Source organism: Pundamilia nyererei, unplaced genomic scaffold (genome assembly GCF_000239375.1).
Source record: "Pundamilia nyererei isolate P.nyererei 1_Seehausen unplaced genomic scaffold, PunNye1.0 scaffold00054, whole genome shotgun sequence".
Lineage (NCBI taxonomy): Eukaryota > Metazoa > Chordata > Actinopteri > Cichliformes > Cichlidae > Pundamilia > Pundamilia nyererei.
In genome coordinates, this window is record NW_005187455.1 from 1,721,498 (window position 1) to 1,734,541 (window position 13,044).

Consider the following 13,044-nt stretch of genomic DNA (forward strand, 5'->3'; position numbering starts at 1 on the left):
TTTACACCGCATGCCCCTCCTGACACAACCCCTAAAGGGATTTAGGTCTCTGACTGGAATTGAACCAGCAATCTTTTGTTGGCTTCACTTGGACGTGGAACAGTGTCAGTGGTGCCTTTTGAAATAACAGCATTTGTTGTTTGGTTAAATGTTTTAAAAGACTCTCCAAGAAGATTCAGTATAATTCTAGTGTTTTATTTGTATTAAATGTATTTTACTTGGCACTATTCAGCTATCTATTAACTGTTCCCCAGTAGTTTATGGATGCAGTTTGCTAAACAAGCTTGTTAGTGATAATATAGCAGGCCATCCTCTCAAAAGAGAGTTTCCACTCATGTGGGAAAAAAGGGGGAGAAACCTGAAGGATAAGGGAGAACGTCCCCAGGCAGCAAAGACGGTGGGAGAGCGATTTGAGCACTTCCTGATGGTAAGGGAAGCCTCCTGGCCTGAGGCAATATGAAGCTGGACTGCATGGGGCCTCTTGCTATGTGATCCAGGAGAAAGTCAACAGCTTAGTTTTCCTATCGCTATGTGGCAGGACCCCGGGTCAACAGGAACACAGGCAGTGTAAGAGATAGAAGCAAGGAGGCCTAATATAATTTTCGTGTGTGAGCAGTATGTGCATGTGTATATAAGGTTTTAGGGTGTAAATCCTACATACTAATAGCCTCTATGTGGACAAGTCAATGTGTGTAGGACACCAAAATATGCAGGGCCAATAATCTGTGTGTCAGGAGGCAGCAAAAAGCCCTTCTTTATATATAAGGAAATCGCATACGTCCCAAAAACAAGGCAAATGCAACTTATCTTAAACACAAACAGACATCCAATATAAACACTATTTACCTGGCTCTCCTTTATCGTAGTACTGATAGGTGCCAATATCTGTATCTGTGGGGCAAGAGAGGGAGAAAGAGAGAGAGAGAGAGAGATGAACATCTAGCTGTCAGGGAAAAGCAGAAGACAGATCAGCAATTTCGCACCGTGGGATAAACAATCGCTATCAGCCAGTGGCCTGTCCCGTCTGCCAGCACCACAGTTTAGATAAGACCCTGTGAGGGAGAAGGAGGAGGTGGTAGGGTGGGCTGGGGGGGGGTCCGAGCCAATATAGAAGGGGGGCTGAGGGGTATTAGTAAAGACAGGAGTGTGCCTTCACCCATCCCACCTAAGGGACAAACACTGATTTACACACATGCAACATATACATTTAAAAAAAGCAGATAAAGAGTCTGTGGACAGCTACAGAAACGTATGACCGACATACACAGGGCATGCAACAAGCACAAAAACACACACACACCCACATATATGCACACAGATAAATATACACACATACGCACACAAACTGCTGAGCTGAGACTTTTTCTGTGAGAGTTATTCCTGCAGGCCCCAAAACCATAAGCAGCCAGCTTCAGATTCGCACAACACATCGTTTCTTTATCGCTCCACTACTCTTGCTGCCTCTGCTGCTGCTCCTGAGGCCAGGTCACACTAATACAACAGGAGGGCTGATGGCAGACACACAAACACATACAGACAGACAAACAAACACATATACCACACATACCGTATGGGAAACATATGCAAAAATTGCTTGGTTTTAAAAATTAGGACAGATTCAGTCTTGCAAATGCATCTCACTGAAAACCCACAGCCTTAAGTAACAGTTTAGGGTTGCTTTCTGACAGACATAATATGATCTAGATTAAACAATGACTAAGATGTCCTCAAATCACGTGGATCTGTGTTTTGAAAGAAAAACCTTTCGTGATCCATTTGTGTCACGGGAAATTCATGATTTATACTTTTGCATTTTATCCAAGTACAGCAAAAAATGTAGTAGCTATAAATGCACAGGAGAAAATCTTACTAAATACACCAATCACAGTCATTGCAGACGCATTTATGCAATGTGCACAGTGGCACAAGTTACAGCGTAGGGTTTCGGAAGACATTATTGCACACCTACAGCACATATTTAACACAGATGATGCAAGGAAAGATTTGTTTACCAAGAGACACCTGAAGTCCTGTCGCATATCCAGACGAACACATTATTAAAGCTCGAGTTGTTCAAAGTCGATCACCACATTTTACCTTAATTTTAATTATATCCTGTAATCGTATAATTTAATAGTATCCTGCTTAAGTGGGCAAAATGTCAAATAATGGTTAGCATACAAAATCAGAGAAAAGTAACTACATGTCGGGTCCATGCAGGCTGCAACTGTTATGGTTTGCCTGTTCAGCACTTTTTTGCCACAGCTGTTTAATTTATCAGTGACAGAACAACAATCATTGCCTCAGTATAAAGGATAATAATCATAGCATCAGTATAAGGACTTACAAAAGTCAGCAAATTCCTGGAGGGAGACTGCTAAAACTATTGGAATTGATGTGAGGGAAAGAAAGAAGTGAAAAAACTACAGAGACAAATATTTCTGCCCCTAAAAAAACAAAACTGACCACAACAAAGACCGGGGACACAGGAGGGTAAAAAAAAGTCCTATATTCTATTTCGTTCTATTTCTTTCAACCCGAGGTGTCAACCCGCTGACACCTCGTAAAAAACATCAGGACATGACGACTGATTAGCACCACTTGATGCACCAACACAAGAAATAATTACGGACACACGGAAATCAAAATCAGGCCGTTTGGTTCCCAAGCAGCAATGAAGCACAAGTAACAGAAAGATTGTAAGCTTGCTTCCTTTTTTGTCTACAATTAAGGAATTAAAAGGCTTCATACGGGAATTTTTTGTTATGCAAAATTCTCGGTTTTTCCACATAAGGACACAAACCCCAATTAATTCTGTGTTGATGTCCTCATGTGGCAGTCTCTAGATCAAATCAGCATCCTTATTTAAAATCTGTTGACTTCTGTTGAGGTCCCCCTGTGCAAAAGTAGTCGAGCTGTGCTGCAATGCTGTCAGCGGTTATTAAAAATGTGATTAGCACATGCAGAACACATACACACACACAGCATTTCACAGCACTGTACTGCTTTTCTAAGTTCTATACTTTTGTTTCTGAGGTAGGCGTATATGATGTAAGAAAGGTGGTGATAGGGAGCGTCACACCTCAGCGACCAGGTCTCTTCCCTCAGATGGATCTATCCACGTTTTCTCAGATAGCAGAAAACACACACAGCGGGGAGAAAAAAATAACAAACAAATAAGGATATGTCACTGTCACCTATGATAAACACCCTCCCGTACCTCTGTGTGTACACATAGGCTGATACACACACACACACACACACACACAGCCTCAGAGAGACACTATCTTCGCCTGAAGCTCAGCAGACTGTGAAAGACAAGACAGAAAGGAAGGGAAGAGAAAACAAGAAAATGGAGAAACGAGATGGACTGATAGGTGAAGAGTAGGGTACCTCACAAAAACTACCAGAAAAGTAAAACTTAGACCACACTTGGCCCAACAAGGCAGTTTCTCAATGTCAATAGTTTTCAGGTCTTGTACAGCACTGTTTGGAAAAAGCTTCTCAAAGCCAGATGACTCTTTTTAGTTAGCTTTTGTTTCATTTATTTGTATTTTTAAACTAGCGACCTTGTAGTGGGAAAGGCATTTTAGCAAAATAGGAAGAAGTGAGGCTAGAAAGTGGATAAGATATTAAATCTTTCCTTGTCAACAAATATGGAATCCTTGGCCAACACATGGATGTCTTCCTGGTTTCTGTAACTGCTTGTGTTCAAAAAAGGTAAAAACAATATAAAGAATTTAAGGTATGATGCAATAAACACTGAAATCAGGAGAAAGTGCAAACAGATTCGTTGAAAAATGATGTGAAGTGAAAGTCAGATTGCAAAAGTAGATCTAAGTACTTAGAAAGTGCATCAACAAAGTGAGTGATGACAGAAAGAGCCAGAACAAGGCAGAGGGAGAAAGAGGAAAGGAGGGAATCCAGGAGAGAGGGGAGGGAGATTGAACATGTTGATAAGTTGTACCTTTAACTTGAAGTGAGCCCTTGGTGGACCACAAGTGCAGCTCAGCCAGGCAGAACGCCATCTGATGGAGGTGCGTAACCCAAGTCTGAGGAGAGGGACAAGTGAGAGAAAGAACAAATGAAGACGAAGAAGGGGCAGACCAAACACGAACACAGATAAATATCTTAATGAGGACACATAATAGACAGGGCCATTTATGTCAAAGGGTCAAGCGAAGCATTGCATGTAGGGACACGGGCCTACAAATACAAATGCATACACTTTAATGACAGCCAGAGATGTCCTTTTCCTTTTCAAAGTTTTTATTACTGATAGTGAAAAATAAAAGAGGGAAGGACATGAAGCAGTGGGTGGAGTGGGTGGGAGAATATGCATACAGGAGAAAAGAGATACAGGAGTTTTTGGGTTTGTCTTTTTTTCCTCAATTCAAGCGCACACTTATACCAGCAATCTAGCACTGCATTTAGATGAAGCAATGAATAATTTAGCCCATATTAATTAGTGGAACAGCGAATAAGATGCATTAACAAATACCTGCACTGACTAACCAGAACATGAGTGATGCAGTACCTTACCCTGCTCACGATCACTCACAAACCCCAGGTTATTGCTCAGAAAAAACAAATGTAATCTTGACCTTAAACTCAGTGTAAGTGAAAACTAATTACATGATCAATGTGGCCAAATTCCACTAAAATCTGAACAATACTCTAGGAGCTGCTGCAATTCTTGTGAAAGTAGAAAAGTGCCTGTAAGCTTGACCTTGAACACACGTGAAGACTCATTAGGTGATCAATGTGCACTTGTCTGATTAAATTCTGAAAATGTTGTAGGAGGAGAAGTGATTCTTTTTAATTGTGGACAGATGGACGAATGGCTGTGGCATAAGTGCATCCTGGCACACAGGCCCAGTGGAGCCCTAGTAGGCTTGTAATGTGCTTGTGAAGTTTAATTCAGATAATACAGTATGCCAAGACAAAAGTAGAGAGAAAAAAAACTTTCAGTGGTGTCACACAAAAATATTATCAAGATCAACATATAATCAGAGTATGGCACAGCACTGCAGCCAGATTAACATTTAAAAATAGGAAATGTAACAGTGTAATCAGATTTTCCTATTATGTCTGTATTAGTGGTATGAGTGCTAGTAGTCGATTATCAGGAGTAGGAGTAATGGCAAGGTGCTATTTAAAAAACACATGACAAATACCTGCATGCAGGACAAAACTCTTCTAGAGGCAAACCTTCCTGCTACACCTGAAGTACTGGTAAGATGGAATAACTGCAACTAATTAATACGAATATACCAAAAAGACAGACGTGTGCATGAACTCAGACTGACAGCGAAACAAGTTCACAAGCGGTGATGCTTGCGCATTCATTCACACATCACTGTTGTGTAGTGAAGGACGAACACTTTGGGGCTGACAGCTCAGACAAACCAGTCAGCATTCCAGATTCACAGCCTCTGCTTTCCTTCTTTATTACACACTTTATTCTCCAGGCAGTTTCCATTGCTTCCTTAAAGGGTTGAGCTGTGGCTGTCTTCTCATGCCCTTTGTTTGGTGTCCCCCTGTACTACTGTTGTCATGTGTTGTTGACTGGTTTTTAGTCAGACTGTATAAACAATAACCAAACTGCTGTGATGTTTCGGGAATAAATAAAAAAAAACATTTCTCAGCAGAATAATAAAATCACAAGTGCTATCACTACTGCTCTGAGGGTCGCAGTTATTAGTTGTTGCCATCAAGGGAGTTGAAATATCTGAAAAGCACAAATGAAAAGCTTTCCCTGTTAGTTACTCCCTATTGATTGTTCACTCTCATGCTCTTTATGCTTCTTGTAACGCTGCATACTGTCCTAAACTTAAGGAACGGAGATGCACATAGTCAGGCTGAGAGCAAAGCAAAGAATAAACTAATGGAAACATAAATGATATAAATGCACTCAGCTGAAATGAGGACTAATATTTATCTAGACAGTGAGGCTTTGGTTTTCTCCCGCAAAGGAAAATTACCAGAACTGCAATAAAAATATTTCTCCACCAGCTCTGTTTGAGTGGGGGTTTAATTTACTCAAGCATAAAATACATTTTTAATCAAATTGCCAAGAATAAAAGGAATATGCATGGACCTCTGTTAAGTAAGGTAACACAGACTCATTGCTTTAAATATATGCAGACCAAATGTGCTTATGTGTGAACATTTGTGCTCACAAAAATTCCATTTTGAGCCTGGACAAAATCCTGCTTTACATGTCATATTGTAGGGTTTTTACATAAGATATGAAGCACCCTGAAGTGACTGTTGTTGTGAACTGATGTTAAGTAAATAAAATAAAATTGAGGAGAGTTAAATATGCACTTATTAAAAAGCCTAGGAGAGATTTGATTACATGTACTACTGCCCCAATCTATGAGACTAAAATCCAACCAGGGATGAACTCAGATTAGCCCACAGATAAATGTTGATGCTCCTCACAGGACAGTGCAGGATCTCTGTATAGTTTATATGTTTCACAGCATTGCTGTGTTAGCCATTAACTCCTCTATCTGTGCAGCTAATGCTCTCCGCCTTTCCCTCTCTCTTATTTTCTGTAGTTAATGCTGAGAGGGGACTCTCTCTTATCTTTGCCCTCTTGGTCCTCTTGGTGTGGGGAGAAAAAAAAAATCCCATTTTGCCACTCAACTCCCAAAACTACAAGTTCCAACAAAAATACACGTAGATAACACAGGGCTAGCATGGCACAGTGGTGATGGTGAAACGAGTTTACTGACATAAGAGGATTCTTTCATCCTCCCCTAACCAGCTTTTTTTTTTCTTAAGAGGAAGTCAGCTCTTTTGGACTGAAAACCTAATTTCAGACAGCTTTCATTCCGTTATTGCCAGTCTGGCTAGCCTAAAGGTTCTGTTTTGAGGAGATGTCTGGGTCTCTGGAAATAGAGGAAACAAGGAGACTGATGGGGATACAGAAAATGAGAGCACAAATAGGGGAGTTTGTACTGGACAAAAATTAGCCCTGTGGTCACATACAGTATGTATCTGAGCAGTTGGGCAGGATAAAGCAACTGAGGGTGAGATCGTTCACACTAGGTATATGAGGAGACATATACTGCATTGCCAAAAGTATTCACTCACCCATTCAAATACTAAGTTCAAGTGCTCAAATCACTTCTTTGGCCACAGGTGTATAAAATCAAGCACATAGGCATGCAGACTGCTTCTACAAACATTTGTGAAAGAATGAGTCGTTCTTAGGAGTTCAGTGAATTCCAGTGTGGTGACAGGATCCCACCTGTGCAACAAGTACAGTCATGAATCTTTCTCACTACTAAATAATCCAAAGTCAACTGAAGTAGAAGTAGAAGTGATTAGGAACGACAGCAACTCAGCCATGACGTGGCAGGCCTCGTAAAATCAGAGAGTGGGTCAGAGGATGGTGAGACACATAGTCAATCACTACAGACCTCCAAACTTCATGTGATGTTCAGACTAGCTCAAGAACCACTGTGTGATTTTGGGGTTGTTTTTTTTACAAGTTAGGCTCAGTCCCTTAGATCCAGTGAAATAAAATCTTAAGGTTTCAGCATACCAAGACATTTTGGACAACTTTGTGTCTTCTCATCCAACATCAGTGTCTGACTTCACAGATGTGGTTCTGAAAGAATGATCAAAAATTCCCATAAACACATTTCAAAACCTTCTGGAAAGCCTTCCCAGAATGTTTGAAGCTGTAATAGCTCCAAAGGCTGAGTGGACATCCTATTAAGAATAGGATGTCACTCAAACCAGTATAGTACAGCGGTCCCCAACCCCCGGGCCATGGACAGGTACCGTTCCCTGAGTCGTTTGGTACCGGGCCGTAAGAGTTTAAGCTCCAGTGTGAAATTTATGGTTTTCAGGGTTTTTATCGTTAACTTGGTTTCCCTGGGTCTTTTCCCATGTTGTAGTTGTGCGTCTTATTTTGAAAGAAATATTTACGCATTACCATAGCGACCAGAGTGCATTAAGGGGCAGAGAGGAGGATGTTACTCTCAATGTTGTTGGCGCATTTCAGGAAGACACTGCTAATAAAGTTACACAAATGAATTCGTGTTTATTATTATATTTATAAAACACCAGTTTTTGTCTTGGTTGTAACATTTTATTTTGTTGCATTTATCCACGACACCTTAAAGGCTGGTCTATGAAAATACTGTTTGACATTAAATCAAATAAATCAAATAAAGGTTTGAGAGAAGAGCTTGATAAAAAAAAAGAAAAAAAGAAAAAAGCAAAATGATTTAAAAAAAATGTCTATTCGCTTTTGTTTATTATTAAAGTTCTGGTCATTAAAACAAGTCAATGACTGAGTTCCGTATAAATGTTTACTATGCGCATCATATTTTAATTTAGTTATTTAAAGTGTAGTGCTTTGCTTAATTCATCTATGTTAGAAAATCATTTGAAGTTTTGTTTCATGATGGCATAATTTGATGACAAAATATTGAAAAATTATTAAACAGAACCATTTGTGCTTTTTAAATATCAAATGCTAAATCGATGCATTACTCTGCATGAAGTTTCCTTGTTTGTTTGTTACAGTGACTGGTGCACCTAAAGACTTCAACATTTGCATACATATAGTACATAGACAAACAAGTGCACGCACACACACTCGCACAGTACTGCCCAGGTCCTGGACAGCTGCCACACACATTCTGGTTTCTGGCTGGGGTTGCTGTGGGTTACCTGTCCCCCTGCAGAGCTTTGTGGGGGTGTACAGAGGCGCTAGGTGAGGGGTTGGAGGGGGTCTAGGTTATTGTACCCCATCTTTACACTAGTAAAGAGACTGCTTTAACATCAAAGGGTGGGGAGGGAAAACATACGACTCCCCTTTCAAAGACAGTCCACAGGAACTACGACCTTGCCTGCTCTCTGCATCTCTTCTCTACTCTCCTTTCACTGTCCCCTCTGGGTGGTTACTGAGTGTATGAACAGTTATGTGTGTGAAAGACAGAGAGACCGAAAGTGTCTTTGTAAGTGTGTACTTCGATATGTGCGCATGTGTCTGTGACAGACACATCGGCATGGCTGAGAGTGTTTTAACCTTGTGAGTCTGTTTGTATGTAATGGCAAAATTAAGTCCTGGAACACTAGTAGCAGCGACCTAAAAGGTGGTTTTGAGCACTTTAGAAGATGTTATAGGTTTTCTGGATCAAAATCTACCTTATAGTTAAATCAATGAGTGTGTGTGTTACCTTACTTATAGACTGTTGTTGTTATTTGATTAACAAAACTGTATCCTACGCCTGAGGAAATGAAACTCTTCTTAAATAAAACATTAACATTTTTTTATTGTAATCCTGGTATTCTTTTGGAGGAAAACACATTTCTTTGGATGACACCAAACATCCAACAAAGGATCCAACAAACAAAAAACACATATTGACCTCCATGCATGTGGAAAGATCTCAATTTTTTTGTGGGGCAATTTTCTTAACTTCTTGTTTACAATTACAATAATTAACCTCACTAACCTGCGTTGCTTTAAAGCTGCATTCTTTTTAATGGTCAGCGGAGGTGAACCTTTGGTGGTTGCACCAAAATGGCATGAAGTTCTGTTGTAGAGAAGTTCATGGCAAAAACCCTCACCTCCCTTGCTCCCTTAGTAAAGTTTCCTGACAACCTTATGGGTTTAATTGCTAGTATGATTTTAAATAAAACGTGAAGCTCATTTTGTAAATTATGGTAAGTGTTAAGAGCCAGGAAGAAGGATTAACCAATGTATGAGCGTCCAGATTCACAGTTTGAGCCACTGCTTGCTTATTAAATCTGGTTTCACAACACAAAAATGTTACACAAAATGCTCAAGGTCTCATAACAGGAATTCAGTAGCCATGTCTATTTCTAGACTGTCTATATTCACAAGAAATGTTAAAACTTTGCAATAAATCGAGGGTCTATTAAGGTTGTGGTCCAGATCTCAAGCCACTGCAATCAGAATGAGACTCAGTCGGTAAGCCTGCCTTCGTTTTGTGACATAACATCTCAAGAATCCTCTCCTACAGGTGTGTACTCTTGTTTTCTTCTCCCCCAAGCTTCTTTCTAACTGACAGATGAAAATGCCAGAGGCATTTCTGTCACCCGGTGCACTGGTCCCATCATTGCAAGAAGACTGATGTGATAAATTACGGGGTTAAAGAGCTGCCATGGGGTGACTGACACAAGGCCATCACAGCCTTGCCTCATTCCGCTGCCCTACACCACACACACACACACACACACACACAAACCTTCACTAAACATCACACACATACCGCAGTTCCCTTCTCACCTACCTGGCTCTGTGCGAATTTGTCTGTCACTTTCCCCCTCCTGTTTTCCTCATGTACCTTCACTTATCATCCCTCTACCTACTTGTCCCTTGTCTTTTATCTTTTCCCCCCCACACTTTCTAGTCTAGTTTTTCCGAGGTACCTCCTATTAGAAATGCATTAAGCTTTCTGACCCTGTCTGCAAGCGTTCACTCTCTTCCTGGCAATTTCTACTCACCTCATTCTTTGTCTTGTCGCTCTCAAAGGACACGGTTTCAAATTTTATGACTTTTTTCCCCACAAGTTTTATCTCCTACATACACCCTCAGCTGCTGGCTTGTTTTGTTTAGGCTCTTGGAGAGAAACTTGGCAAACATGAAGCACATACAAAGACAGACCAAAAGGTATACACCCAGAGAAAGATAGTTGGGGTAGTGGGGCAGTGTGTAAATACAGTATTTTCAAACCTAAGGTCAGAGTTTCTGTCAAGTCTCAGTCACTGACTGCATCGACACACGCACTCATGTATTCAGCGGACACACTCAGGCACTCAGATCAGTCCTACGTTGTGTACACTCCAATCTCTCAAATTTCTGATACGTGAACTCACACAGCACTCCAGAACATGCGTATGCATGGAAAGGGATATATATTATGGTTGGCGCATATTCGCCTATCTTTTGATTCCTAAGGAAATGTACACATGCATATATTTGCATACATATGAAAGGATGCACAAAGACTCACATGAGCTCTTATCTTCACCATACCCTTGAGGTGCAAGGCCTCAAGCTCTCAGTGTTGTACCAAAGTAAAGGAAGGAGGACAGAATTTGAAACCAATGTGTTTATATAATAATGATAACAATGAGCACAAAACAAAGAGCTCGAATGTACACACTATTACATGCCCATATACAGAAGGGACGAAGATAAGATGATGGACGAGTCTTGTGCAAACTTTTATGAAAAGTCGCTATGATAGCAGCTCCCAACCGAGCCTATCCCTGCTGTCAAAGGGCGAAAGGAGAGGTACACCCTGGACAGGTTGACAGTCTATACAGTCTAAAAACAGGCATAATATTTATTTCTCCATGATTATGCACGAGGTGACAGTGGGCTGACTAGTTATGGGTGAGAGGAAAGAGAGGAGAGCAGAGAGAGAAAGGACAAAAACTGACTATGGAAGAAATAGAGTTTAATAATAAGTAATAATTAAAAGCAGCCTAACTAACCCTAACTATAAGCTTTATCAGAAAGGAAAGCTTTAAGCCTAATCTTAAAAGTAGAGACAGTGTCTGTCTCCCAAATCTGAACTTAGACCTGGTTTCATAGCTAATTGTAGACCAATTTCTTAACTACCTTTTTATTTCAGTTCAGTTAAGTAAAACACTTAATAATGGAGCCAAGTTCCATAGTTAAGGTTTAATCACTGCTACCTTAAAAGCCTCAGAGCCCCACCTCTGAATAGTCATAAAACACTTTACTAACCAACTGATACCTTCATGGTGGCTACATCCATCTTTTATAACTTATATGGTGGCGTAATAAATATTACAGCCTATAGTTGTTACTGTTGGGCCCCAGGGCTCTAGTCATATTCTTGTCAGCATATCTGTCCTACCAGTCTTTCAAACACTAGTTCTGAGGTTTCATTAAAGACCTAAGGCATTACAGAACTCCACCCACTGAGGGGAGATAAAGAGGGGACAAAGTGAAGGGTGTGAAGCCTTGTGGCGAATGTATGTACTTAACCATGCACCAACAACCACAAGTACAGTGTATGTTCTCAGCTGTCCCATTACAAGAAAGACGGTTTGACAGAGAAGAGCAGAGAGTGGGCAAAGTGGCGCCAGGCAGCAGGCTGAAAACCTTTTATACAGAGTCCCACAGGAGCCCATTGAACTGTCAGCAGAAGAAGAATAGAAGTGATGGACAGCTGGAACAAAATGATGCAAAGGTAATACTATTCAAAACAGGCGGCAGGTACAGTAGCTCTGCATGAATCCGAATATCTGTCCATTTTTTGGAGGACATGACATTCAGTGGGAAAACGAATCATTACATGACCTCTGGGCAACGACACTGTCAAGAGAGTTTGTGTCTAGAAGCACATGTCTACTGTTGTGCGCAGAAGAAACCAGGTGATCGCTTGAAGCACTAGTTCAGGTTTGGAGGGCGTGAGGAGGTGAGGTGAGGAGTTGAAAAGTTCAGAGGGAAACAAAGTGGAGACACACACAAATATACAAAAAAAGAATTAAAAAAATTAAGTATATTAGTCAGTGGAAAAAAGGGGGGAAAAAAACACTGTTAACTCTGTGTTAGGAACTATAAATGAGGCTTACCATGTGCAAACAGAGCCTTAAATAACGAGCAGTATGGAGTATGATATTTCTTGGCTGGGCTGTTATGAAAGCTTTTTGCTTTCATAACAGGCGTTTTGGGGGAAATGACTCGCATCATCCAACTGTCATCTTTGGCATTAAAGAATTTTACCTTCAAGGGCTTTGAACCTCTCCGTATCAACACTTGAGAATAGCCAGATAAAATACAACCACAGGAGAAAAAGCTGAGTGATGAAAACTGTTTTTAGGAAGTTATGAGGGTTAGTGGTCCCATGATCTTCACTTCTATTTTAACAACATAAAAGACAGCAAAGGAAAATGCTACATCTTGTGAAATGACAAGTTAAGGTGGAGAGAAAAAGACATCTTTGCATGGGAAATGAATATCAGCCACTTAGGAGTCTTATGAGATCTACAACTCAAGATTTACATTTCTGT

General features: G+C 40.5%; 1 protein-coding gene across 5 annotated transcripts in view; it reads right to left on the reverse strand.

The window, feature by feature from the left end:
• wdpcp (WD repeat containing planar cell polarity effector) overlaps positions 1 to 13,044 on the reverse strand; it is an 84,922-nt gene that overhangs the window by 57,883 nt on the left and 13,995 nt on the right. For 3 of the 5 annotated variants that reach the window (XM_013910989.1, XM_013910988.1, XM_013910990.1), the window contains exons 2-3: positions 3,968 to 4,052; positions 847 to 891 (exon numbers count right to left, since the gene is read on the reverse strand). In XM_013910989.1, coding sequence (XP_013766443.1) covers positions 847 to 891; positions 3,968 to 4,028 — 106 coding nt within the window. In that variant the 5' untranslated portion in view covers positions 4,029 to 4,052. Of the gene's footprint in view, positions 1 to 846; positions 892 to 1,340; positions 1,509 to 3,967; positions 4,053 to 13,044 lie in introns of those variants that run through there. The other 2 variants (XM_013910987.1, XM_013910991.1) reach the window with 1 other exon arrangement.